The sequence below is a fragment of the Lithobates pipiens genome, unplaced genomic scaffold (assembly GCF_037356315.1).
Source record: "Lithobates pipiens isolate NorthernLeopardFrog02 unplaced genomic scaffold, aLitPip1_a1.2 Scaffold_8, whole genome shotgun sequence".
NCBI classification, from domain to species: domain Eukaryota; kingdom Metazoa; phylum Chordata; class Amphibia; order Anura; family Ranidae; genus Lithobates; species Lithobates pipiens.
In genome coordinates this window covers 149,483,711-149,511,694 of record NW_027507903.1, presented here as the reverse complement: position 1 = coordinate 149,511,694, position 27,984 = coordinate 149,483,711, and the positions used below count along the sequence as shown (strand labels likewise).

The window sequence follows — 27,984 nt, the reverse complement described above, 5'->3', positions numbered from 1 at the left end:
CAATGTTCACGTAAGGTGTTTATTGTAATATAATTTACAAATATTGGTTTTCTTCATAAAATGAACCAACTCTCTTTCTCAGATGTAAAGATCCACAAACATCCAGGTAAGCCCAATTACATTATCTGAAAAGGAAAGGGATATATTATAATGGTATGAAAATACAAAACAATATTTTTTTTCTTTAAACAAAAAGGTACGCTACTGATGACAATATTTCAAACTATTTACTGAATTAAAAAATAAATAAAAAAAAAAAAAAAGTGTAAAGTTGTGTTTTCTACAGACTAAATCTCAGATATTTGCATTCAAATCCCCCTGGAGTGGAGGTTCTGAAGCTTTTCTTTGGCCTACTTAGTGTAAAATTTGTGAAAAGGTCTTACAAAATACTGGTAAATTGAGATACTTTTGGTCTTGTAAGTAGCCTAGATAAATAATTGCTCAGGATGAAAGCAGACTGTTTAGTCATACACAGACCAATTTTTAAAGCCAAAGGATCAGTCTGTGCAAAGCTTCCCTCGCTGTCAGGCAGAAAACTATTTGTGAAAAATATACATCCAATCAGAAGCAGCCACTGTTCAGGTATTCTGACAACCAGGGGCCCAGCAGGGGGATTTGGCCATCCATACTATGTAGCAAGGATTGAGGAATCTTCAGATTTACTTTTCATTCAGTCATAATAGCTGTAATAGTCTATGGCCAGCTTTACACTGACCAGTCAGGTAATAACAGTGTTGTTATCAAGAACAGGCAGGTGTCTTACAAGTCCATTGTCAAATGTCTCAGAACATTCTTTGGACAAAAAAAAAAAAAAAAAAAAAAAAAGAAAGATCAAAGATAGTCGAGCTCCTAAAGCTTTAGGCTCCATGCAAACTATTTTTTTCTGCTCCTACAAGCTAACTATGTAGTGTTATCCTATGTGTCCATGCACAACTGCTTTAGGCCATTAGGCTGGGTTTACATATATTCGAATAAGAACGAGGGTTTCCCCGCATCCAAAATTTGCACGACATGCTTGTGTGACCAGCTCTCAATGGAGCATGTTCACACAGACCCATGGTGGCGAGAGCACTCAGGTGCGAACTCAGGCAAAAATTCAGACCTGAACCTGTGAACAGACGCGCCCCGGACCCCAGGCACAAACCCGCGGCTGCACATATATGTTAACCCGGCTTTAGCGTTTGAGCTTCAGCATCTAGGAGCAGAAAAAATGTTTGTGTAGTTTCTTTTAGCGATTTTCCAGCAGAAACTCTCTCAATTTATTGGCTTTTCCCCCCCTCTTGTACTGCAAAAACGCCAATGCTGCTACCAGCATTTTTATTTTAGTTTGGGAAAAAATAAATAAAAAGCTAGTGTTCCTGGAGTTTAAAGCTTGGAGAACTACTCCTAAAATGAATTTGACATAAAATACTTCTAGGAAACCAGTGCTAAGAAAATACACAGGCTGCCACTGCTTCACTCTTCTCACGAAAAAGTCAGATTGCCTGTTATGCTGATCCTAAGGATTGAACACTTAAAATCCCAACACAGAACAAGTATGTGGATCAAGAGTTTTTTCATTCCCCCTGACGGGTTGCATACTTGTGCCATGAAAGATCCACAATTTTCTAAATCCCTCAATCCAGACTACAGCCGGGGCTAGAAGTTTTGGGAATGACAAATATTTTTTCACAAAATCTGCTGCCTCAGTTTTTATGATGGCAATTTGCATATACTTCAGAATGTTATGAAGAGTGACCGGATGAAGTGCAATTACTTGCAAAGTCCCTCTTTGCCACAAAAATTAACTTGATCCCATAAAAAAACATTTCCACTGCATTTGTGAAGGCTTCAGGGCACCCCAGAAAGTCCAGCAAGCTCCAGGACTGTCTCCTACAGTGGATTAAGCTGTGGTATCAGGGGACCACCAATGCAGAGCTTGCTCAGGAATGGCAGCAGGCAGGTGTGAGTACATCTGCATGCATAGTGAGGAGAAGACTCTTGGGAGGATGGCTTGGTGTCAAAGGGCAGCAAAGTAGCCACTTCTCTCCATGAAAAACAAACATCAGGAACAGACTGACATTCTGCAAAAGGTACAGGGATTGGACTGCTGAGGACTGGGAGAAAGTCATTTTCTCTGATGAATCCCCTTTCAGATTGTTTGAGGCATCTGGAAAAAACCTTGTCTGGAGAAGAAAAGTTGAGCTCTACCAATCAGTCCGGTGCCATGCCAAAAGTAAAGCACCCCGAGACCATTCATGAGTGGGTTTGCTTCTCAACCATGGGTGTGGGCTCACTCAGTTTTTCTTAAGAACACAGCCACGAGAGCAACTTCTCCCAACTACCCAAGAACAGTTTGGTGATGAACAATGCCTTCTGCAGCATGATGGAGCACCTTGCCATATGGCAAAAGTGACAACCAAGTGGATGGGTCCATGGCCTAGGAAACTCCCCAGGAGTTATACCATTGAAAACTTGTGGTCAATCCGCAAGAGGCGTGTGAACAAAAAAAGACCCTCACAAGTTCTGACAAACTCCAAGCATTGGATTATGCAAGAATGGGCTACCATCTGTCAGGAGGGGACCCTGAAGTTGATTCACAGCATGCCAGGGAGAATTGCAGAGGTCTGGAAAAAAGAAGGTTCAATATCGCAAATAAAAAAAAAAAAAAAAAACAACTTAAAGGTAATTGTCAATAAAATCCTTTGACACTTATAAAATACTTGTAATTATACTTCTGTATAACATAGTAACATCTGACAAAAAGATCTAAAAACACAGAAGCAGTAAACTTTGTGAAAATTCATATTTGTCTTTCTCAAACTTTTGGCCATGGCTGTACCTTCAACCTAATGTGGCAATTTAAAAAAGTAAACAAAGCCACTTTACCCTCAGGTCAATTCTGACATTTCTCACATACATGTAAAAAGAAAACCAGCATTCTTTTGGTAGATTTTTATTTTTTTTAAACCCCCCCCAAAAAATTATATATTTTTTTGAAAGCAGAGACCCCAGAAAATAAAATGGTGTATTTGCAGTTTATGCTGCACAATATTTACGCAACCATTTTTTTAAATGCAAACTTTTAGGAAAAATAAAAATAACTAATTTTAGTGCACACAAACATTGAATTACCCAATTTTTCTGTAAAATAAAAAAAAAAAATGTTACACCAATTAAATAGATCCCCGACATGTCATTATGTACGGCCATAGAACAGCGACAAAATACAGTACCTAAAAATCTCTATAGGCGACGCTTTAAAAGCCTTACCAGTTTAGAGTTACTCAGGAGGTCTGGTGCTGGAATAATTGCTCTCACTCGAATGTTCGTTGCAATACCTCACGTGTAGTTATAGTTTACATTTGCGTGATGACTGACATATGTGTTTTTGCATGACCATTAGGCAACGAGGGCACTGTCAATTTTTTTTTGTTTAACTTACACCGTCTCTCTCATTTTATCAACTTTATTGCCATCACAAGGAATGAACAACATTCCTTGAGATAGGAAATAGGCATGACAGGTCCTCTTTATGGTGAGCTCTGGGGTCTATTAGATCACATATCTTCTCTGCCCTGAATGCATCTGATCAAATGCTTTACAAGCTGGTAAACTGCTTGTAAGCATCAAACCAAACCATAACAGACAAAATCCTTGTTTCCCATCGGCGTCAGAAAGTGGTAAAGTACAAAAAAATTTTTTCTACAATTCACTGTTGACACAATAAAACTGAAAAAACATGTTACCTGGTGACAACGATTCTTATTTTCGACCATTTCATCCCCTGGTAATAGTGTTAGAAAAAGAACAAGTTAAAACACACCATGCAAAATGCACACAATATAAGAACGTGCATCGTTAAAGTGATCATAAAGGAACGTTTTTAATTTTTTTTTTTTAAAACAAACATATACTTACCGCCGCTGTTTTGCACAGAGTGGCCCCAAACATCCTCTTCTGGGGTCCCCCAGCGTCTCTCACTGCTCCTCCCCACATCTGATAACCCCCTATGAGAAGTGCTCTCCCGGGGGGGTTACTTGTGGGCACGCTCCCGAGTCCAGCATTTGCATCTACAGAGACGAGTGCCAGACTCGGCCCTGGATTTGATTGAGAGCAGCGGGACCCAATGGCTGCACTGCTATCAATCTATCCAATTAAGAGTCGAGACCCTGTGGAGGGAGGGACAGCTCTTCCCTGCCGAGGAGATGAAGGGGCTCAGGAACCCTGGACAGGCAAGTGTCCTTATATTAAAAAGTTAGCAGCTACAGTGTAATATATATATATATATATATATATATATATATATATACACACACACACACATACATACACACACACACACACACACACACACACACACATACATACATACATACATACATACATACATACATACACACACAATTACATTCTTTGGTGTTATAGGCTGTGTTAAAAAAAAAAAAAAAAAAAACTTGCAAGATGCATACTAGTACATAAGAGCCTTACCCCAAAACTAAGCTTGCCAGTGGCACACTGGCACCGCTGACAGGGCTTCTATCTTTACTTGGTTTTCCTTCCCGGTTTGCAGGCTATGGTTGATTGAGCTGCGATGACTTCACTCTTGTGCATGTGCACAGAAGCCACAATTGTGGCACAGCCCTCTAAAGTGATGCCACTCAGTATGCCATCCTTTCAGAGTGCAGTGCACATTTAGGAGATATTTCTGGAACCTACAGGTAAGCTTTATTTTAAAAAGGAAAAGTCCAGCCAAAGCTTGTTTGGCTGGGCTTCTATGGATCACAGGAGTGCAATTCGTTTTGCACTCCTGTGACCCACTTTCAGCAGAGAGCGGGCTAAGGTCCGCTCTCTCTGCTGATGTCACGAATATCAATCCAGGCACCACAATAATAAAGTGTTGATCCGGCTGGTGCCTGGACTGACTTTAAGCTCTTCAGGAGAGTCGCTGAGACTGTCTGCTCTGCCACCTCCATGCCTCAGTGCTCCAATGAGCTTGAAGGGAGATGAACAGAGAGCTGTGTCTACAGCTCTCTGCTCAGAGCTCTCAAACCCGAGTGATCAGCAGTGTTGGACCGCTTGGTTTTCAATGTAGAGGTGCTGAGGGACAGATGCTGCCATACTTCTCTTTTAAGCTTACCTGTAGTTACAAATTAAAAAAATGACTTTACTACCACAATCTTGGAATTTCCTGAAGTGGAGGAGCAATATAAAACACAACAAAGTACTCAAGGATTCTTAGGTGCACAAGCTCAGTTGGCCCCCTTGCCCTATATCAAAAGTCTGGGCCATGCAGTAATTCCTTGTACTTACAGGGCGGCTGCTCCAGAGATAATTTCGATAAGCTCCTTGGTGATGACAGCTTGACGAGTACGGTTGTATGTCAATGTCAATTTGTCAATTATTTCAGCTAACAGGAAAACAAAAAAATAAAATAATCAAAGTCAAGTTAACAAAATAACGTTTGTTTCACAATTACACTAACCAAATAGCTGAACAAATCCCACACCTCTGAGCTTATGTTGTGGATAAATGTGCATGTTCTTTGGGTCTTTTCAAGTCCCCAATAAATCCCAGACTGAGAAAGACTGATAAAGTCCACAATACATGCTCACTAATTTTGCAGTAATACTAGAAATCCATAAAGTAAAGTTACATGCAGGATCATTTCTTGCATTTTCAGCATTTAACTACTTACAAGCATTCTTGCTGGCATTGTCCATAGCAGTCATCCTAGCACTCTGCTCACTTGTAGTGCTCTCCTTCAATGAGTAATAGATGATATTTGCCAAAGTAAACTCCTGGTAATTTCTCAGCACATCGGCATCAACGTCATCATAAACAGTGATACTGTCTGGAAAGGAACAGAAATATAAACTATGGACATTGGTTTCTAAAACAAATTTTCTCCACACTTGGCAATAAGGCTGCATTCACACCTGAGCATTTTCAGCTCGTAAAACACTTGTATAAACACCAAAATGCCCAAAAATTGCCAAGTAAAATCCCATTCATTTCAATGGCACTTGTTCACATTAAGCGTTTTGTCACCTGAAACAAAACGTCTGAAGCTCAAAAAAGTGCGAGGTTCTTTTTGGGCAGATTACAGGCATTATTCTGATTTTTACATTGGTGACCTTTCGAGCTGCACAAAATCACAGTAAAAATGTTTTCTACTTAGTGGTTGTAAACTGCGGATGTTGCAAAAAAAAAAAAAACCCAACACCTGCAAGGCAATGGCATACTAGCACATTATGAAATACTCAACTTGGAAAAAATCCCTCCAATGCAGTAATGTCTCCACTAAGGTGGCTGACATTTCCCCCCAACCCCAAGTTTTTCTTCTTGGTTCCTATGCTACCTGCGGGACTGGCTGGAACTGCAAAGTCACTCCCATGCATTCCCGCAGGAGACCTTGGTTCCAGGAAGAAGCTCTGAAGTTTCCAACAAGGTGTGCTGGATGAATATGTCCTGAAAGATGCACGTTTAGGAGATATTTATTTTACCTACAGGTAAGCCTTATTATAGGCTTACCTGTAGGTAAAAATTACCAACCGGGGTTTACAACTGCTTTAGCAAATCACAGATTTACCAAGTGTTCAGACAGCAAGAGTTGACCCAAGAATGCTCTTAAACTTTTTCACCACTGTTATGCATGTAAAACTCTCAGACATTGGAGCATATCTCCCCTGTGTAGTATGAACATGGAAGTGATCAGATCTGAGCACTTCCAGACCCACAGGCTGTTTATCCCTGGCCACCCTAGCTGGGGAAGAGGCTGATTAAGCACATTCTGCATGAAGAGGTGACAATAGGGTTCTAATAGACCCCTGATATCTCCTTAACCACTTTCAGACCGGACCATTTTGCTGGTAAATAACCAGAGGTCTTTTTACAATTTGGCACTGCGCTGCTTTAACTGGTAATTGCGCGGTCATGCAATGTTGTACCCAAACAAAATTTGCGTCCTTTTCTTCCCACAAATAGAGCTTTCTTTTGATGGTATTTGATTGCCTCTGCGATTTTTATTTTTTGCGATATAAATGGAAAAAGACCGCAAATTTTGAAAAAAAATGATATTTTATACTTTTTGTTATTAGAAAAATCCAATAAACTCAATTTTAGTCATACATTTAGGCCAAAATGTATTCAGCCACATGTCTTTGGTAAAAAAAAAGTCAATAACTGTATATTTATTGGTTTGCGCAAAAGTTGTCACATCTACAAACTAAGGTACGTTTTCTGGAATTTGCGCAGCTTTTAGTTTACGACTGCCTATCTCATTTCTTGAGGTGCTAAAATGGCAGGGCAGTACAAAACCCCCCCAAATGACCCCATTTTGGAAAGTAGACCCCCTAAGGAAATTGATAAGTGGCATGTTGAGCCCATTGAATATTTTATTTTTTTGCCTCAAGCGATTGAATAATGACAAAAATAAAATTTTTTTTTTTTTTTTTTTTACACAAAGTTGTCACTAAATGATATATTGCTCACACATGCTATGGGCATATGTGAAATGACACCCCAAAATAAATTCTGCTGCTTCTCCTGAGTACGGGCATACCATATGTATGGGATTTTTTGGGAGCCTAGCCGCGTACGGGGCCCCGAAAGCCAAGAACCGCCTTCAGGTTTTCTAAGGGCGTAAATATTTGACTTCACTCCTCACTACCTATTACAGTTTTGAAGGCCATAAAATGCCAAGATGGCACAAAACCCCCACAAATGACCCCATTTTAGAAAGTAGACACCCCAAGCTATTTGCTGAGAGGCATGTTGAGTCCATGGAATATTTTATATTTTGCCCCAAGTTGCGGGAAAATTACAAACTTTTTTTTTTATTTTATTTTTTCACAAAGTTGTCACTAAATGATATATTGCTCACGCATGCCATGGGCATATGTGAAATGACACCCCAAAATAAATTCTGCTGCTTCTCCTGAGTACGGGGATACCACATATGTGGGACTTTTTGGGAGCCTAGCCGCATACGGGGCCCCGAAAACCAAGCACCGCCTTCAGGCTTTCTAAGGGCGTTACAGTTTTGAAGGCCATAAAATGCCAAGATGGCACAAACCCCCCCCCCCCCCCCAAATGACCCCATTTTGGAAAGTAGACACCCCTAAATTTAGGGGTACACTAGTGGGACTAGGTAATAAATGGCCGGTGCCCTGAAACTATAAAAAAAATAACTAACCAACCAGCGTCACCTGTAACCGTTATATGGTGATCACTGGTGAAAGGGTTAACTAGGGGGCAATCAGGGGGCTTTATGCGGTAGTATATGGGGGTCCCTGGCGCTATAAAAAGCTGCGGCGAACCTAAATACCTACCTGCCTAACTAGCGTCACCTGTGACACTAATACAGCGATCAGAAAAATGATCGCTTATTAGGCTGGGTTCACACTGGAGCGATGCAGGAACGCCACGAATCCGCGGCGGGTTCCCGCATCGCATGCCTCCCGGCGGCAGTTCACACTGCCCTATGCGAACTGCTGGGAGTGTCAGTGAAATGTTAATGACACCCCCAGATCAGTTCGCATATCGCAGTGCGATCTGCAAACTCGGATCGCATGGTGTGAACACCCATGCGATCCGATTCTGCTGCGGGCCAAAAAAAGGGTCCCGTGCGAGTTTGCGGCGGGTGCGGCGGGTGCGACACGAATTCAGCCATACTATCTGTATGGCTGAACTCGAATCGCACAGAGATCGGATGTGATTTGCACTGCAGTGCGAATCACATCCGTTCTCAAACCGCTGCAATGTGAACCCAGCCTTAGTGACACTGGCGACGGGGGGTGATCACGGGGTTAAACCTTTATTGGGGGGGTTAGGGGAGTACATTAGAACTAAAGGGGGCTAACCCTAACTGCCCTAACAGTTATTACAGTCACAAATGACACCAATGCAAAAAAAAAATGCAATTGGTGTCACTGTGACTGGGGGGGCAGGGGTAATTGGGGGGGTAATCGGGGGGGTAAAGGGGGGGTGTGGGTGTGCCTGGCATGTTCTACTGTATGTGTGGTGTGTTGGTGCAACTCACCGATGCTCTCTCCTCGGTGCCGGAACGAAAAATACCGACACGGAGGAGAGAATACATCACTTCCTCTCCTGTGTTTACATTACAGGAGAGGAAGTGATGTCACGGAGGATTTTCATTCGTCGGGAGCGATCGCGAGGGGGTGGCCATGAATGAATGGCCGTCCCCTCGTCCGGGATCGCTCCCGAACGAATGCCGACCGCCGCAGGCACGGGGGGGGGGGGGGGGCCCGATCGGGCCCCCCACCCGCGGGAAGGCAGGGACTTACATATACGCCCTTATGCCTGCCCGTGCCATTCTGCCGACGTATATCGTCGTGCGGCGGTCGGCAAGTGGTTAAAGAGCAGCTGTTATGTGCACTATGCCATCACATAAGGGGCTTGTCCATCTTACAAACAGTATTAAAGTTTATTAAGATAAATAAAAATAAAAAAGCAGCTCTTTTCTTACACAAGAGGCTTACATTACAGGTAAGTTGACAAACCACCACTTTTGACCTCATACTGTAGAACTACATATCCCAAAATGCAGAGAAATGTATCATATAGCACAAGTAGAAAACTTCTGACACCATGTACCACAGGATACAGCAACAGTGCATGTTATGGCAGTATGACCAATGACTAAAACAAAGGCATTTAGCTGTAGCCGGCAAATCACTTCTTTGCTAGCAATTTGCAGCTGAACTCCTGCCTACTACAGGCAATCCCTGATAAGATCTGTAGGTTTGTTTTGAAGGTGAATTTGTATGCAAGTTGGTACAGATACATTTTGTGTTACGCGAGCCGAAAAAATAATTTTTACATTTTTTGGATAGCACAGGAAAGGGATAACATCCCTGTAACGTACGTTTTGTGGTTTGTGCCCCTGTTCAGAAGTTTTCACCTCACTTTCTGTCACTGACAATTTGATTTTGAAAATTTTGGGTTGTTTGCGGAAACCAGAATTGGTGATAAAGCTTGAGTGGAGACACCTTTTTCGAACGATAACCCCCTCTGCCGTCAGTCAAAAGGCAAGGTTAAGCTTACTTTCCCAATGGCGGGATGCTTACGCCCTTATCAGGTCTAGTGGCTGCCCTTACTAGCTGCTAAATAGCCTTCTTAATGGAGAACAGAAAATATATATTAACCACTTGGGATCCGCGCTATTGCAAAATGACGGCAATAGCGCGGACCCACATTTTCGGGACTACGTCTATTGACGTAGTCCCGGTTACGAGCGGCCTGCGCGCCCCCTGAGGGGCGCGCGCGGCGCGCTCTGTGATCGGCGAGTCCGTGAGACTCGCCTGATCACCGATCCGTGTAAGGGGTCGATCCCGACCCCTTATCACGTGATCAGCTGTCAGCCAATGACAGCTGATCATGTGATAAAACGGAGCCGGTAATCGGCTAGTATTCCTCCTCGCGCTGACAGCGCGAGGAGAAAAAAAAAAAGCCGATCGCCGGCGGCCGTGTTCGGGACATCAGTCCCGATCACGGCCAGCAATTTAAAAGGACACCTGCCCCCTGCCAGTGCCCACCTGCCACCCGCAGTGCCATCCTGAAATAAAGTAAGTGCCCCCCTGTCAGTGCCACCCAGCAGTGCCCATAGTGCCCACAGTGCCACCCAGCAGTGCCCACAGTGCCACCCAGCAGTGCCCACAGTGCCACCCACAGTGCCACCCAGCAGTGCCACCCACAGTGCCACCCAAAATCTGCCTCAGGTGCTGCACCCCAGTGCCGCCCATCAGTGCCCAGCAGTGCCGCCCATCAGTGCCCAGCAGTGCCGCCCATCAGTGCCCAGCAGTGCCACCTATCAGAGCCACCTATCAGTGCCACCTATCAGTGCCCATCAGTCCCATCTATCTGTGGTACCTATCAGTGCCCATCCGTGCCACCCATCCGTGCCACTTATCCGTGCCACCCATCCGTGCCATCTTATCTGTGCCCATCTTTGCCCATCAGTGCCGCCTTATCTGTGCCCATCGGTGCCGCCTTATCTGTGCCTATTAGTGCCGCCTTAACTATGCCTATCAGTGCCCACCAGTGCAGCCTATCAGTGCCCACCAATGCAGCCCATCAGTGCCCACCAATGCAGCCCATCAGTGCCCACCAATGCAGCCTATCAGTGCCCACCAATGCAGCCTATCAGTGCCGCCTAATCAGCGCACTTCAATGAAGGAGAAAAATGACCCGTTTGCAAAATTTTATAACAAACTATTAAAACATGATTTTTTTTTTTTTTTTTTTTGCATCTTTTTTTGTTTGTTTAGCAAAAAATAAAACTCCGAGCTGTAACTAAATACCACCAAAAGAAAGCTCTATTTGTGGGAAAAAAATGATAAAAAATTCATTTGGGTACAGTGTTGTATGGCCGCGCAATTGTCACTCAAAGTGCATCAGCGCTGAAAGCTGAAAATTGGTCTGGGACTGAGGGGGGTTTAAGTGCCCAGTAAGCAAGTGGTTAAAAGAAAAAAAATTTAAAAATGATAAAGAACAGATTAATAATTCTATAGCAAAACAGGTCAGCCCTTACCAGAATTGGCAACCGTGTCTAGAGAAAATATTGGCTTTTCTTCAGTCCTGTAGGAGATTACAGACCTGCAACAATACATGGCAACATTTGTTTTCAATCATATGAAACAAAAAATAGGAAGGGGAAAAAAAATAAATAAAAGGGAAGGGGAAATCTTTTTATACCTGAATCGATTGAACACCACAGATCCTTGGTCAAACTCATAGCCAGAGTTCAGCAGCTCAGATGCAATAAGAGAGGCATCACCAAAAGTAGGCGGCTTTCTACCAACATCTTTAAAGGTGAACAGGAAGTGGCTACCATGAGACCTTAAATAATAGGAAACCAGCGTCAACATTTAAAATACCTTTTCTAATAGAGAATTTACTAAAAACACCTTGCAAAAAAGACTTAAAGTGGATGTAAACTTGATTCATGAAATTTGAACTGGGCACATATCTGCATTGTTTTGTTATCTCTCTTCAAATCTCTTTGCTGTCTTCTGCTTAATTTGTCTGTTATCAGCCTGAGAACTTCTGACAAATTCTCCATCACATATGATAAAAGCAGCCTGAGTTGTGTGTTGGGGAGGATGCTATAAATTAGCAGAGCCCTGAATGATTTAGCAAACAGAGCTGAAAGTCTCTACCTATGAGGAGAGGGGGTGTGTGCACCTTTCCTCCAATCAGCTGTCTGCCCAGGCTTCAATGCAGTGCTAACCAGGAAGAGAAAATCTAAACACAATGTGCACTTTCTAAACAGTATATAAAGCAGAAGACAGATATACATGTAAAACTTATGTAGGGAGATTTGTTTAATCTCTGTGTATCATCTAAGGCTGTTCACTTCACTGGATGTGTGTGAGGATTTACATCCACTTTTATACGAAAAGAAGTCACATTAAGACAAGTTATGTTTTATAAAGAGACGTAAATCACTAAGATATACAAGACAGTTTGTGTTTTGGGTGGTTGGGTGCTGGTAATGTTTGCATGTTTGCCAAACTGGGTTAAGGTTTTTTTTTTTTTTTTTTTTTTAAACTTAAAGGTAATTGGGAAAAAAAAGAAAAGGGGGGGGGGGGGCACCATTGCTTTCCAGATATTGCTAGTTCCCTTACCAGTCAATGCTTATCCAATATTTTCAATACTACTCAAATCACAAAGTTGAAACCAACAGAAAGCAATCAGGCGCTCAGACTTTACAGTGCTATGAAAAAGTATTCATATCCCTTGAAATGTTACACATTTTGCAATGTTACAATCAAAAAAAACTTAAATGTATTTTATTGTGATTTTATGTGATAGACCAACACAAAGTGACACAAATTGTGAAGTGGAAGGAAAATGATTTTCATATTAGTTTACAAATAAATATGTGAAGTGTGGCGTGCATTTGTATTGATTTAACACTTTGTACAACCACCTTTCGCTGCAAGTCTTTTTGGGGATGTCTCCATCAGCTTTGCACATCTAGAGAGTGACATTTTTAACCATTCTTCTTTACAAAATTGCTCAAGCTCTGCCAGATTGGAGGGAGAGTGTCTATGAACAGCAATTATCAAGTCTTGCCACAGATTCTCAATTGGATTTGACTGGGCCATTGTAAGACATGAATATGTTTTGCTCTTGCATTTCATTGTAACTCTGTCAACTCTGACCAGCTTCCCTGTCGAAGAAAAGCAACCCCACATCATGATGCTGCCACCACCATGTTACACAGTGGGAATGGTGTGTTCAAGAGGAAGTAAACCCTGATGAGTTTACTTCCTCTTTCATTCCCTGTAGAGGCAAAGCATAATGGACTACTATGCATCGCATAGTAGTCCATTATGTGTCACTTACCTGACACAGGAACCAGCGAAGTCACCGCTGTCCCCTGTAGTTCGGAGCGTCCATCTTCTTGGTGGGTCTCCGTGGGTCTCGCTGCTCCGGCGCTGTGATTCGCCGGAGCAGCGATGAAGTCACTCCCGCGCATGCGCACGGGAGCCGAGACTCGCGGCATTGCCGTCATAGACGATGCCCCGCTGTCTACGGCGCATGCGCCGTAGATAGCGGTGCCCATTTTCGGGCAAATATCTCCTAAACCGTATAGGTTTGGGAGATATTTCTTGGACCTACAGGTAAGCCTTAATCTAGGCTTACCTGTAGGTCAAAGTGGTTTGTAAGGGTTTACAACCACTTTCAGGGTGATGTACAGTGTTAGTTTTTCACCACAAAAGTTTTGCTTTTAGGCCAAAAAGGTCAATTTTGGTCTCATCTGACCAGAGCACCTTCTTCCACATATTTGCCATGCCCTCCACATGGCTTCTTGCAAACTGCAAGCGGGGCTTATGGATTTCTCCTCGTCACTCTTCCATAAAGGCCAGATTTGTGGAGTGCACAGCCAATAGTTGTCCTGTGGACAGATTCTCCCACCTGAGCTGTTGATCTCTGCAGCTCCTCCAGAATTACCATGGCCCTTTTGGCTGCTTCTCTGACAAGACGGGCAGGGGGAGCATGAATCAGTTTAGGACGACGGCCATGTCTTGATAGGGTTGCAGTTGTGCCATACATTTTCCATTTTCAGATGATGGACTGAACAGTGCGCCGTCAATTGTTCGACGTTTGGGATATTTTTTTAAATAACCTAACCCTACATTACACATCTCCACAACTTTATCCCTGATCTGTCTGGTGGGTTCCTTGGCCTTCATGATGCAGTTTTTTCTGAGGACTTCACAGAACAGCTGTATTTATACTGAGATTAAATTACAGACAGGTGGACTCCATTTACTAATTAGAAGACTTCTGAAGGCAATTGGTTCCACTAGATTTTAGTTAGGGGTATCAGAGTAAAGGGGGCTGAATATAAACGCATGCCACGCTTTTTAGATATTTGTAAAAGTTTTGGAAAACCATTTATCATTTTCCTTCCACTTCACAATTATGTGTAATTTTGTGTTGGTCCATCACATAAAATCCCAATAAAATACACATTTAAAGTTTTTGGTTCTAACATGACAAAATGTGGAAAATGTCAAGGGGTATGAATACTTTTTCAAGACACTGTACATACTACATTCCTGTTCCAAGTCGGTGTCTCAGCAAATGTTGACACCAGAAAAAAATTAAATAGTATGTTCAGGAGAGGTCCATTTTGACAGATGAAGTTAAGTGTCAGGGTTAGAGTTTGCTTTTAGAGTTTAGGTTAGGCACTGTTCAGCGCCAAATGTTTTGTGGAAAACCCCAATACTTGACGCTGACAACAACAACAAAAACCTATTCAGTCAGGTTTTATCTACCAAAACTGACGATTCTCTGACTGCGTGTACATCTCACCAAGAAAAGATCACTTTCCAAAACAGGCATTAAAAAACTGGAACAAACTTAATCCCTCCTCTCAAAAACAGTTTCCCAAAAATAATAAACGTCAATCATAAAGGTAGGCTGCTGTGTAAAATCTTCATAAAAACAGAATGCAATTATTTGCATATCTAATAAACCCATATTTTGTTCACAAAAGAAATCATTATACACATTAAATGTTTAAACTGAGAAAACAAACCAAAACAAGGTAATTTTGAAGTTGATGGCGGCAACACATCTCAACAAAAGTTGGCCATGGGTTAGGTTTACCATGGAGTAGCATCCCCCCCCCCTTCTTTTAACACTTTGTAAACATCTGGGAACTGAGGAGACCAGTTGCTGGAGTTTTGCAAAGGAAGGTTGTCCTATTCTTGCCCGATATAGGATTCTAACTGTTAAACAGTCCTGGGTTGTCTGTCTTATGTTTTGTATCAAGATGCTCCAAATATTTTTAATGTGTGTATGGAATGGGCAGCTTGCATATCTGGAAAGGCACCATCAATGCTGAAGGGTAAATCCAGGTTTAATAGCAGCATACGCTCACATCCAGATGACCTCATTTTCAGGGAAGGCCTTATATATTTCAGCAGGATAATAATAATTCAGGTGCTTGTCTGCAGGCAGGCCAGTTAAGCACCTAAATTCTTATACTAAAAAGATTCTGTTGTATATTTCAGGACAGTGTCATAACTGCATCTATGACAAGGCCTTCCATGAAAGAGGATGGGAGCATATGTTGCTCTTAAACCTGCATTTAACCTTCAGCAAGTGGTTAAAGACAGCAAAAAACTTGTTTTTAACCACTTGCCTACCAGGCACTTACACCCCCTTCCTGCCCAAGCTATTTTTCAGCTTTCAGCGCTGTCACACTTTGAATTACGCGGTTCTGCTACACAATGCTGAAAACTATTTTTTTAATAATTTTTTTAACATAAATAGAGATTTCATTTGGTGGTATTTAATCACTGCTGTTTTTTTTTTTTTAAATACCAAAAATTTTGAAAATTTAAATAAGTTTACTTTTTTTCTGTCAGTATATTTTGCAACCAAGTCATTTTTCACCCTCACTGATGTGTGCTGATGAGGCGGCACCGATAGGCTGAACTGGTGGGCATTGAGGAGGTGGCACTAATATGCCGCACTTATGGACATTGATAGATGGCACTGATAGGCAGCACTGACTGGCAGTGGTGGGCACTGTTTTGTGCCACTATTTATTGTAATCAGTGCACTGATGATCACTGCCCTGATTACATTTCTACATGCCCCCCTGTGAGGAGATGCCGCAGAGTCTTTGCTCTCCTCACACTCTGCCACTGTGAGGCAGGGAGAGCAGATTACCGGCATCTCCTTGTTTACACGTGACCGGCTGTGATTGGACCCAGACGATAACATGGTTAAAGAGCTGCGGACTCTTTAAGGAGTTAGGGGTCGCGCCGCATCCTATTAACATGGCGCAGCCACGACCACAGCACTGCATGCCCCGTGAGAGTGGTCATTCTGGGACGCCACCATATGACAGCATCCCAGAACGAGAGTTGCACCGCTCTGCTGTCATTTGACGGCGAGCAGGCAGCAAGCAGTTAATATTTTAAAGTGATTTTCTCAGTTTAAACATTTGATATGTTTTCTATTTCATATAAAGTGTTTATTACAACTTTTTTTTTTTGCAGAAATATATTACTGGTAAATATACATGTACTGCACTGTGTAGCCTTTTTGGCTGACCCCACTATAAGCTCTTTGTTAATGAAAGCATATGTTGCCTGGCCAACATAAATTGTCCTTTGGCTCCTAGATTGGTGAAAAAAAAATGATCGCCTGAGTTTGACAATCTTTCTCTGCCCTTAAACATGAGACTTACCTTTGCAGTATACCTCTCAACTTGTCCCCAATTCCAAGCACCTTAACTTCTTTTCCACTACCAGCAAGCGAGGAAATTTCATTCTTAATAGCTTTAGCCACAGATGTATGAATAGCACCACAAAGACCCCTATCAGAGGACACACCGATAATGAGGTGCTTTTTCTGGTCTTCAGGAGTCTTAATTTCAGCTTTCTCATACAATGCTAAAAAAGGGAAGAAAAAGAAATTATTTAGCACTTTCAACTGACAATTTGTTTGGAAAAATTTACCTTAACAAAACTGTTCTAAGAAAGAGATACAGACTGCCACTGCCAACTTCTTCTGTAAATGCCAACTGCTTGACTGTTATACCAATCCAGAGGTTTTAATATTGACCAGCACCAGTATTCAGAACAAGAATTTCCCATCTCACTTGCTGCGCACTTGTTTAGAGTCAGCAACAGTCAGCTGTAGTATTTTTTAGAAGTGCACTAATACTGTTAGGGTATATGCAGTTGAAAACATAATGGATTTCCATCAACAGACAAGCTTTAGTATACAATGTATGAAACATCCTAGTGAATGGTGCTTTATACATCAATGTATTTGTAACATAAAAAACAACAGAATAATATATACAAAAACTGTAAAGTGCTTGGTGCTTCTGTAAAAAGTGCAATGGTGTTCCAAAACAGAAGCACTTTACAGTTTTTGTGCATATTATTCTGTTTGTGTTACAAATAAATTGATGTATAAAACACCATTCACTAGGATGTATATTGTTTGATATAGGCTGCTAGCCTATTTGTCTTTTACTTTCTATCACTTTAAGGTTTTAGCACCTTTGTGCAGCAGCTGCAGTCTCATGTCTATTTATTTTGATTTAGCACTTCAGCACAAGTTTTTTAATTAGTTTTAAAGCTTTGGTATAGAAAGGAATTTTAACCACTTTAATGGGCACTTTCACCCCCTTCCTGCCCAGTCTAATTTTCAGCTTTCAACGCTGTTGTATTTTGAATGGCAATTGCGCAGTCATGCAACACTGTACCCAAACATTTTTATGTTTTTTTCCCCACAAATAGAGCTTTCTTTTGGTGGTATTCGATAACCACTGGGGTTTTTTATTTTTTGTGCTATAAATAAAAAAGTCGAAATTTTATATATATATATATATATATATATATATATATATATATATATATATATATATATATATATATATATATATATATATATATAAAATTTCATATGCGAGCACTACTCACGTATGTGTTCACTCCTGCGCACGAGGGGGAGGGCACCTTTCCCACCGCCAAGAAACGTAATCTTGCAGCAAATCCACCATGGAAACCACTTTTATCCCAAAGACACACACCGTTCCTGAAAATACTGGGGTTATGACAGCTAGCTGCTGCCATAGCCACAGTATTTAGCGTCAAAATAGCGACGTTCATTCCTACTAAGTAGGAACAGTGATGTCTCCTCTCCTACTCAGTCCTATCCCCATACAGTTAGACCACACTGAGGGAACACACATTTAACCCCTTGATAGCCCCCATTGTTAACCCCTTCCCCACCAGTTTACACATCAGTGCATTTTTATAGCACCAAACGCTGTATAAATGTCAACGGTCCCAAAAATGTCCGATCTGTCCGTCGCAACACCGCTAAAAATTGCAGATCACCAACATAACTAGTAAGAAATAAAAAATGTCATAAATCTGTCTCATAGTTTGTAGACACTATAACTTTTGTGCAAAACCAATCAATATACGCTTTTTTTCAATTTTTTAACCAAAAATATCTATTAGAATATATATGGGCCTAAACTGATGAAGAAATTTATTTAAATGTGGGGATATTATAGTAAAAAGTAAAAAAATCGTTTTTCTTCAAAATTGTCGCTTTGTGTATAGCGCAAAAAATAAAAACCGCAGAGGTGATCAAATATCACCAAAAGAAATCTCTAATTGTAGGGAAAAAAAGGACACACATTTAACTTGGGCATTGCATGACCGCATAATTACCAGTTAAAGAGACGCAGTGCCAAGTTGTAAAAAGTGCTCTGGTCAGGAAGGGGGTAGAACCTTCTGGGACTGAAGTGGTTAAAGAGATTGTAAAGTCATTTTTTTCCCTATAAAAATAACAAACACGTTATACTTACCTGGAGAAGCTAGGAGCAGAGAAGGTGAGGATCCGGGCTGCTCTGTGCAAATCCACTGCACAGAGCAGCCCAGATCCTCCTCTTCTCTGCTCCTGGCTTCTCCATCCTGCAGTGTCCCAACAGCAAGCGGATTGCTATGGGGGGCACCCAAGTCGAGTCACAGCTCCCTGAGCCCCGCCCCCTCTCCCGATTGGCTAGCTGACTTTGACAGCAGCCAATGGCACTGCTGCTGTGCCTCAGCCAGAAGGAGAACCTTGGACAGCTGAGACACTTGTGGACATCGCTGGACAGAGAGGGACCTCAGGTAAGTGTGAGGGGAGCTGCTGCACACATAATGCATAATATGCATTAAGATAAAAAGCCTTAAGATAAAATAAAAGCCTTCTGCCTTTACAACCACTTTAAGGAATACCATATCTGCAGTCCTAAAACAAACCCTAGGTTAAGTGCTATTAAAAGTTTTCGTTAAATTATCCACTTTTCTAAACCATTATAAAGAATACTCCACCTAAAAGACTATTGACAGCAAACACTGACTAAGCCCCACTACACAGACTTAAAAAAAAAAAAGAAAGATAAAAAGACCCTGGCAGTGCCCCCCCCCCTATCCCTCTCTGCAGCAGGTTTCCTCCACGCTGTGAGCCAAGTCGCCCAAAGCCCCTTTTCTTCGGGGCTCCGACTACCGGTCTCACTATGTTACATTCAATGAAGGAACCAGTAGCCTAGTATCATATGCGATAATGGCACAGGACCACCTACAACCCTAAGCTTTGAAGAAAAGAGGATTGCGCCAGAGCCTGCTCATGCCAGAATTAAGGCAACTATTACAACAGCCTATTACAAGGGTTTGTTTTTTTTTTTGCATCCTGGAGTTCAGAGTTATGATTCTGCTCCAAACCTGGAAAAAAATAAAATAAAATAAAAAAAGACAAAAATTATCTAGAAGTACCTAGAGCCCCTGTTCCATATACTCTAGCTGGTTTCAACTCCCTCTCAGCTTTTGCATACTTTGCTGCTGCCACCATCTTCATAGATTTGGTAATCTTCTGGATGTTCTTGATGGATTTCAAACGTCGTGTAACTGTAAAACAATTGAGCAGCAATGAAATATAAAGCACATTTGCATACAAACGCAAAACAAAATGTGGCCGACTTGAAAATCAATGGTATTTAAAATAGAAATACTTACTGTCCTTCAAAGTTGCCATGTTCCTGACCTGACCCCTTCAGGAGAAAAAGAACAGAACAAGATTTTAAAAATAGAGATGCAAGACATATAGAAGTTTGGTAATGCAATGGTTTAAAATGAAGCAATGAAACAAAACACAGATTTAGCTGCATTACTAAAAGTAGCCAAATAAATCCATTAACAATAGTCTCTATATGGTATCTATAATAGAATTACCTGAAAACCAATCAAGTTTCCCACTTTCTCTACTAAAGTTGTAGGGCTGATGAAGTGGCTTTACAGCTGCCCAGATTTCTGCATTAAAATAGACACAAACTCATAGCGGCTATTGTTAATCTAGGACAGTGATGGCGAACCTTGGCACCCCAGATGTTTTGGAACTACATTTCCCATGATGCTCCACTACACTGCAGAGTGCCAGAGCATCATGGGAAATGTAGTTCCAAAACATCTGGGGTGCCAAGGTTCGCCATCACTGATCTAGGACATTAGCTTTAAGCCTCATCCACATGGGACTGCACTAATAAAGAGTACACTCCGAGGAGCGCCATGTTTACCTGCACGGGGATGCGCATGTATTCCTTGCAGGTAGTTTCACCGATGTCAATTGGGACGCAGCGGCTGTTCCCAATTTGACATTTGTGAGTGCGTGTCCCTGAATTCACACAATCTGCATTCGGGGAGACACATCTTTAACCCCATGGATGTCAAATTGGGAGCAGCAGCTGTGTCCATGCAGCAGCTTTATCCCAAATGCCTTCCTACACAGTGATGCATGGAACACCTGGGAATCCCCGTGTGAGTAAATACGGCCCTCCATGGGTGTACGCTTTTGTACACCCCGAGTTAACAAGGTCTTAAAGTGGTTGTAAACCCTTATGTTTTTTTCACCTTAATGCATCCTATGCATTAAGGTGAAAAAACTTCTGACACTGACCAGCGCCCCCCCCAGCCCCCCACCATTTTACTCATCTGAGCCTGTACATTCCCTCAGCAGAGACGCGCTGTACCTCTCTGCCCGGGGTTCTTGGCTCTTGATTGGATAGATTGATAGCAGCACAGCCATTGGCTCCCACTGCTGTCAATCAAATCCAATGACGCAGGTGCCAGGGGTAGGGCTGAGTCCATTCTGTGTCTATGGATGCAAATGCTGGACTCGGGAGCGCCCACGTAAGGTAACCCACAGGGAGAGCGCTTCTCCTAGGGCAGTGATGGCGAACCTTGGCAAGGATGTTTTGGAACTACATTTCCCATGACGCTCAACTACACTGCAGAGTGCATGAGCATCATGGGTAATTTAGTCCAAAACATCTGGGGTGCCAAGGTTCACCATCACTGTCCTAGGGGGTTTACTGATGGGAGGAGGAGCCGCTGTTGGGGGACCCCAGAAGACCAGGATCGGGGCCACAAGGTACAAAAACTGCACAGTGGAGCAAAGTTATTTGGGGGGAAAAAAAAAAAAAAAACACGAGGGTTTACAACCCCTTTAAGGGCATGTTCACACTTGTACAGATGTTTCCGCAAGGACAAACAAGAAACACTGGTTTTCTATGTGCCCTTCAGGTGAGCTGCTGTGCACCGCAGAAATGATAACATTTTCCCATCCTGCACTGCAGCACCTACAGCTTGGATTCTCTGCAGCGGTATGAATGAAATGCCACATTGGCGTTTCCATATTTTTCTCTTTTTTTTTCTTTTTACAAGCAAGAAGGTACCTCTGGTCAGAACAGAGACTTCTGTGTAATAAAACAGCATTTTACCAGCAAGAAGTGTAAACAAGCCCCTAATAAAGACACCTCACCCATCCACAGCAAAGTACGAATGTTTGTACAGTGCCCTGTACTACTACTACTGATGTACTACTTATCTCACAGCCACTCCCTCACGACTAATGAACAGAAAAAGAATAGTGCTTCTGCATATGGATTACCATGTGACAGCATTCAACTCAAATTTAGCGCTGGCTGCATCGCAGAAAGGAGAGGCTGGTAAAGTATGAAGCTGGGTATACATTGTACAATTTTCTTGTACTACTCCTGTACAACCGCCTTCAGATTTACCTTAAACTATGTAATGCAGAGGCCTGTCTGACTGTATACAAATAGTTTGTTTTTGAAGCAGAAGGGGAAAAAAAAAAAAAAAACACACACACTGGACTGCATGTGGTGTGAACTGACCCTCAATGAAAATTGGACAATTCAATAGTATAATGTATAGCCAGTTTAAACACTTCAGCCCTGGAAGATTTGGCTGCTCAATGACCAGAGCACTTTTTGCAATACGGCACTGCGTCGTTTTAACTGACAATTGCACGGTCATGCAACGCCATACCCAAACAAAATTTACGTATTTTTTTCCCCACAAATAGCGCTTTCTTTTGGTGGTATTTGATCATCTCTGCCGTTTTTAATTTTTGCACTATAAACAAAAAACGAGTGACAATTTTGAAAAAATAAAAATATATATATTTTGTACTTTTTGCTATTTTTTCTCAGTTTAGGCCAATATGTATTCTTCTACATATTTTTGGTAAAAAAAAAAAAAAAAAAAAAAAAAAAAAATTTAAATCGCAATAAGCGTATTGATTGGTTTGTGCAAAAGTTATAGTCTACAAAATAGGGGATATATTTATGGCATTTTTATTATTTTTTTATTTTATTATTAGTAATGGTGGCGATCTGCGATTTTTATGGTGACTGAAATTATGGCGACACATCGGACACTTTTGACACATTTTTGGGACGATTAACAATTATACAGCGATCAGTGCTAAAAAAATGCACAGATTACTGTATAAATATCACTGGCAGGGAAGGGGTTGACACTAGTGGGCGATCAAGGGGTTACCTGTGTTCCCTGACTGTGTATTCTAACTGTAGGGGGAGGGGACTGACTACAGAAGATAACAGACTGTGGTACCCATCTATTAGGAACTCACAATCTGCATCTCCTCTCAGAACAGGGATTTGTGTGTTTACACACACACGTCCTTGTTCTGCCTCTCGTGCCCGCGATCTCTCGTGGCCAGTGGTTATCGCAACCGTTGGTCACGAGCATCAGCACCCTCGCAGTGCGGCACGCGTGCGCCTGCTGTCCTGCTTTAAGGATCTGACGTACAGCTACAACGGCTCGTGGGATCATGCCAACCTGCCACAGTAAGACGGCGGCTGGACGGCAAGTAGTTAATAGGGGTGGGGGGGCCTATTTTAAACGCAATGGAGATCATTTATTTTAAATCCGGAGCAGCTGTGCATGACAATAATTAGCTCTAGGCTCAGCTTGTTCAGGTAATGCTCCATTCACACTTGTGCGACTTTTAAGATGCCTTTGGACATGAAAATTGCATGACAAATCACAGCCCATTCTTTTCAATGACAGCCCTTCAAATTGGACCAACTTTGATCCAGAGATCAAAGTCACATCAAAGTTGCACTGGAAATCATGCAACTTTGGAGTTTTGCTAGTGTGAAAGGAGTCTTAGCTTTAAATATGAAACAGAGGCTGATTGGTTGCCAAGCACATCTGCTCCAGTCTTAGTAGTTTCCCCTCAATGTCACTCTGTCCTACATGGGCAAGGTGACAATGTTTCTTTTTAGAAGAAGGAAAGACCACTATAACCCGCAGCCTAATTGTTGCCTCCCCATTGCTCTATATTTGCTGCATACAGTTTGTGGGAAATCTCAATGGGAATTCCCTTTTTTAATCTATTTTCAAGCGACAACAAAGCTCCAGCGGGTGTGCCCATCTGTGCAACCCCAAAACTAGCGCAGCATGAGTAGAGCAGTGATGTCATCTCACCAGCATCCATTGCTCTAAGGTAATGTGGCCCCTAAAACAGTTCATGCCCACCAGCCACACAGACACCCGCACCAGAGCTCTGCAGTCACATGACTAACTGGAAGGGGATTAAAAAAAAAAAAAAAAAAAGACTCACAAACTCTGTGCAGCAAGCATAAGAGCAACGGGAGGAAATGTTTAAAGTGATATTAAAGGCCAAGTTCACCTTTAGGAGCATGTTACACCCATATTTAGGGTGTAACATGGTCCTACACACCCACCTCCTGCTGCCAGCGCTCCTCGCTTCATGACAGCAGGCAAGGGATCTTCTCCCTACACCCACTGTCACAATTTGTAAATTACATGGCCGTGCAGGGCTCCGCCCACACAGACATGTCATTCTTTCACAGTTTCCTGTAAATGAATGAACTAGAAGTACCATCAGCCGCCATGAAGATAGCTTGTATTTCTCAATGAACTGAGAGGGCACTGGTGAGCGCTCTCATAGTACATAGATTCTTCCTGCAGTTCAGTAAATGTCTGCTCATGCGGGAGTTGGGTGGCAGACAGAAACTTGACAGTCTGCAGTTGTCTGGCATTGCCCCGTGGAACAGCTGATAGCGGCTGCAATGCTTTATATATATTTTTTTATCTGCAAAAAGATGTGCATGTATTTGTTTTATAAAAGGGTGAAATTTGCCTTTAAAGTAGAACTATAAACATTTAAATTTTGAATAGAGCAAGGAATGGTTATAACCCGTCAGATTTATTTTTTTGCCATCTGTGACCCATTACAGAAAATTCCCTTCACTTCCTGTCCCATAGCCAAACAATACACGAGAGGAAATCCCTACAAATTAAGGGAATTCCTAGGGGACCCCCAGGTCACCAGAACTGGTGTCCCCATTCGAAGATTTACACCCTATAACTTTTCAGGGGACAACCAAAAATTTGTGATTTTCTTTTACGTTCACTTGCAACAATAATAGCAAAGAGGATTAACCTTCTTAACAGGGACACAGACATATAAAAACTGACGGGGGTTCTAATCCCTCTCCACTCTATCCAAAACTATAAAGTATAACTAAAGGCAAACCTTTTTAAAGTGAATGTAAACCCACCGCTCACCCAGTGACTAATGGCACAATATTAATCTGTGCAGACATTGAGGATTTTGCATGTACCCTTACCTTTCCTCTAACCCCCTTCAGCTGTAGGAACCCCTCAAAATTCCAGAATAGGTGGGTCTCTTTACTGGCGCTCGGTGGGCGGAGTCGTGATGAGACAAGACTCCCGGCCCACCTCTACACTCCACGTGCCGCAAGTGCGCACAGATTAGTCCGTACTGCGCACACAGCAGAAGCAGAGCGCGCTCACGGCCCCCAATCACTGTGTCATCCGCATCCGGCGCCGGTGGAGGATTCCTGGATGGTAGCTTTGACAGGAAAGGCACGGCATGACTTAAGCATGTCTAATCATGCTGAGGTGTGGAGCAGCCAATCATGGGAGAGCTTGAGAATTAAAGCCCTTGTTGCCACTGCTTCAAAGTCACGCACTTTAAAAAAAAAAATTATTTTTATTTTGTTTCATACAATACATGTTATAACAAGCCACACATTGTGGGCAAAGTCACGCACCTTTGAATCCGACATCCCTGTGAAACTTCATCACAACTTGCATACGACGTCAATGCAAGTCATGTTGAAGTCAAACCGCAGGAACCTTTTTCCGAGTCGAACCGAATAGAACGGTTCTGTTGCTGTTAATGGGGCACGACTCTTCATGCAACTTTGAACTCTCAAGTAGCGGCAGTGTGAACCAGGGCTGATGCAGACAACGCGTTGAAGGTGGAAAACAATAATGCCCCATACACACGGTCGGAAATTCAGACGGAAAAAGTCCAATCGGATTATGCTGTCGTAAAATTAGATCGTGTGTGGACTCTATCGGACTTTTTCCGTCGGATTTTCCAACGCACAAAGTTTGAGAGTTGGATCTAAAATCCGAACGTGTGTAGACAATTCCGACGGACAAAGTGCCACGCATGCTCAGAATAAACCAAGAGACAAAAGCTACTGGCCCGTTTATACTCCCGACGTACGTGTTTGACGTCACCTCATTCCGAACGATTGGATTTTCCAACAACTTTGTGCGACCGTGTGTATGCAGCACAAGTTTGGCTCAAAATCCGTCTAAAAAAAAAAAAAAAATCTAACAAATTTTGTGGTCGGAATGTCCGACCGTGTGTATGGGGGCATAAGACTTTAGAAGTACTTTTGTGGTCATACCAACAATCAGACACTGAGATGGGTGAGGGAGAGCATTAGGAGAGGATCATGCATTGTAAGTGTGCTAACAGGGAGTGCGCAGACAGGAGGAGAGAGCAGAGTATTGATCAATCAACAGGTATGAAGGTGACACCGCTTTAATCTAACTGGTGTCACCCTCCCATGCGTCTGTCTAGAAGTGACCAGATCACAAAATAGTGTGGACAGAATGAGAAATCCCAGGGAAAAGAAGACATGATAGGAGAGGATTGAGGGTGGACTTTACCCTTGTATCCGGATAAAGCTTCAGGAATCAGGATCCTGCTTTAAAACACAAGGATCTCTCAGTGTGGAAATGTGAAGGTCAGTGAGGGGTCTCCAGAGCGACAAGAGGGGGTCCCACGGCCATGACCCCTCCATGTCCTCCATACAGACACAGGTCACCTTCTCCCCGCCATACACAAACAATGACAGGACCCAGTATAGGGGAAGTCTATGGAGTGTACACAGTATAGGGGAAGTCTATGGAGTGTACACTTCCCTGTGTCATTCATTGACTGGGACACCTCCATTTGCAGGGAGCCGGCTGCGGCCTAGTACACCCCCACACCTCACTGAGGACACCCCGCTCAGGACTACACGCCGGAATCCTCCTCGCAGTATTCTCCCCCTCGCCTCCCTTCCTCCTGTCTCCAGGAATGTGGCGCTAGCCGCCTTCTCACCATTGTGGCTGGAAGATGAGGACGCTGCTCCGGGACAACATGGTGACTACAGGCAAGGTCAGTCAGCGCAGGGCGCGCATGCGTAGTTCGAGGACTGGAAGAGAGGACAGAGGGCGGAGACTACGCGGGAACTGTCTGTCAGCGGCACTTCCTGTGCAGGGCCGCCATCTTTGGTGTGGGCATATACAGATTGTGTCGTAAATTACAGCTAGAAGAAAATCAATTCTTGAACAGCCTCTGGATTAACCACTTGCCCTATGGAAAATTTTACTCCATGACCAGACTATTTTTGCTATTCGGCACTGCACTACTTTAACTGACAATTGCGCATTACGCTGTATCCAAACAAAATTTCTATAATTTTTTTCACACAAATTGAGCTTTCTTTTGGTGGGATTCGATCACCACTGATTTTTTATTTTTTTTTGCAATAATGAAGAAAGACCGCCAATTTGGGAAAAAATAAATTATTTGTACTTTCTGCTATAAATGATATCCAATAAAAAAAAATGCAAAAATCGAATTTGTTCATAAATGTTGACCAAAATGTATTCTGCTACATGTCTTTGGTTTAAAAAGAAATTACAATAAATTATGAATTATTAATAAAGTATTATTTATAATAAAATCTAATAATAATAATATAAAATATAATATTTGAAATTATCAATAAAGTATTCATACCTACCAACTTTCTCAGATGGGAACGTCGGACACCTATTAGCAAAAGTATGCAGACTTAGCACACACCCCCTGCCACGTCCCCTTCATAGAGAATTATACAAAAAAAATTATAAGGCTATCTAAAGCTTTGTTTTTTTGTAAAATCAAACAAAAATATGATACTTATCTCCTCTGTGCAGTTGGTTTTGCACAATCCTCCTCTTCTGGGGTCCCTCAGCTGCGCTTCTGGCTCCTAGTCTTCTCAAGTGCCCCAATGGAGAGACGCATTTCAAGGGGGCACTCATGCAGGCATGCTCTCGTGTCCTGCTGCTGCATCTATTGACACAGACAGTAGGACTCAGCCCCGCCCCCCGGCTCCCACGTCATTGGATTTGATTGACAACAGCGGGAGCCAATGGCTGCGCTGCTATCAATCTATCCAATAAAGATTTGAGACAGTGGCTGGAGCTGGTGTGCTCATCCCCGTCGCTGGAAAAACCG

The 27,984-nt window shown here is 42.5% G+C and overlaps 1 protein-coding gene across 3 annotated transcripts; it reads right to left on the bottom strand.

Moving 5' to 3' along the window:
* On the bottom strand, nt 1-26,954 carry ATP5F1C (ATP synthase F1 subunit gamma). Of its 3 annotated transcripts, XM_077472144.1 has the most exons (10): nt 26,821-26,954; nt 20,055-20,089; nt 19,815-19,946; nt 16,721-16,925; nt 11,698-11,841; nt 11,534-11,598; nt 5,678-5,833; nt 5,293-5,389; nt 3,729-3,766; nt 1-125 (listed from the first exon to the last, which is right to left on the bottom strand). In XM_077472144.1, exons 1-9 carry the CDS (start codon nt 26,859-26,861, stop codon nt 3,760-3,762), a joined length of 882 nt encoding a protein of 293 aa, XP_077328270.1. In that variant the 5' UTR covers nt 26,862-26,954; the 3' UTR covers nt 1-125; nt 3,729-3,759. The 3 variants fall into 3 exon arrangements, with proteins under 3 accessions (XP_077328270.1, XP_077328271.1, XP_077328269.1); XM_077472145.1 differs by lacking the exon at nt 3,729-3,766; XM_077472143.1 differs by lacking the exons at nt 1-125; nt 3,729-3,766; nt 26,821-26,954 and having other exon boundaries at nt 5,289-5,389.
* Nucleotides 26,955-27,984: the final 1,030 nt, after the last annotated feature.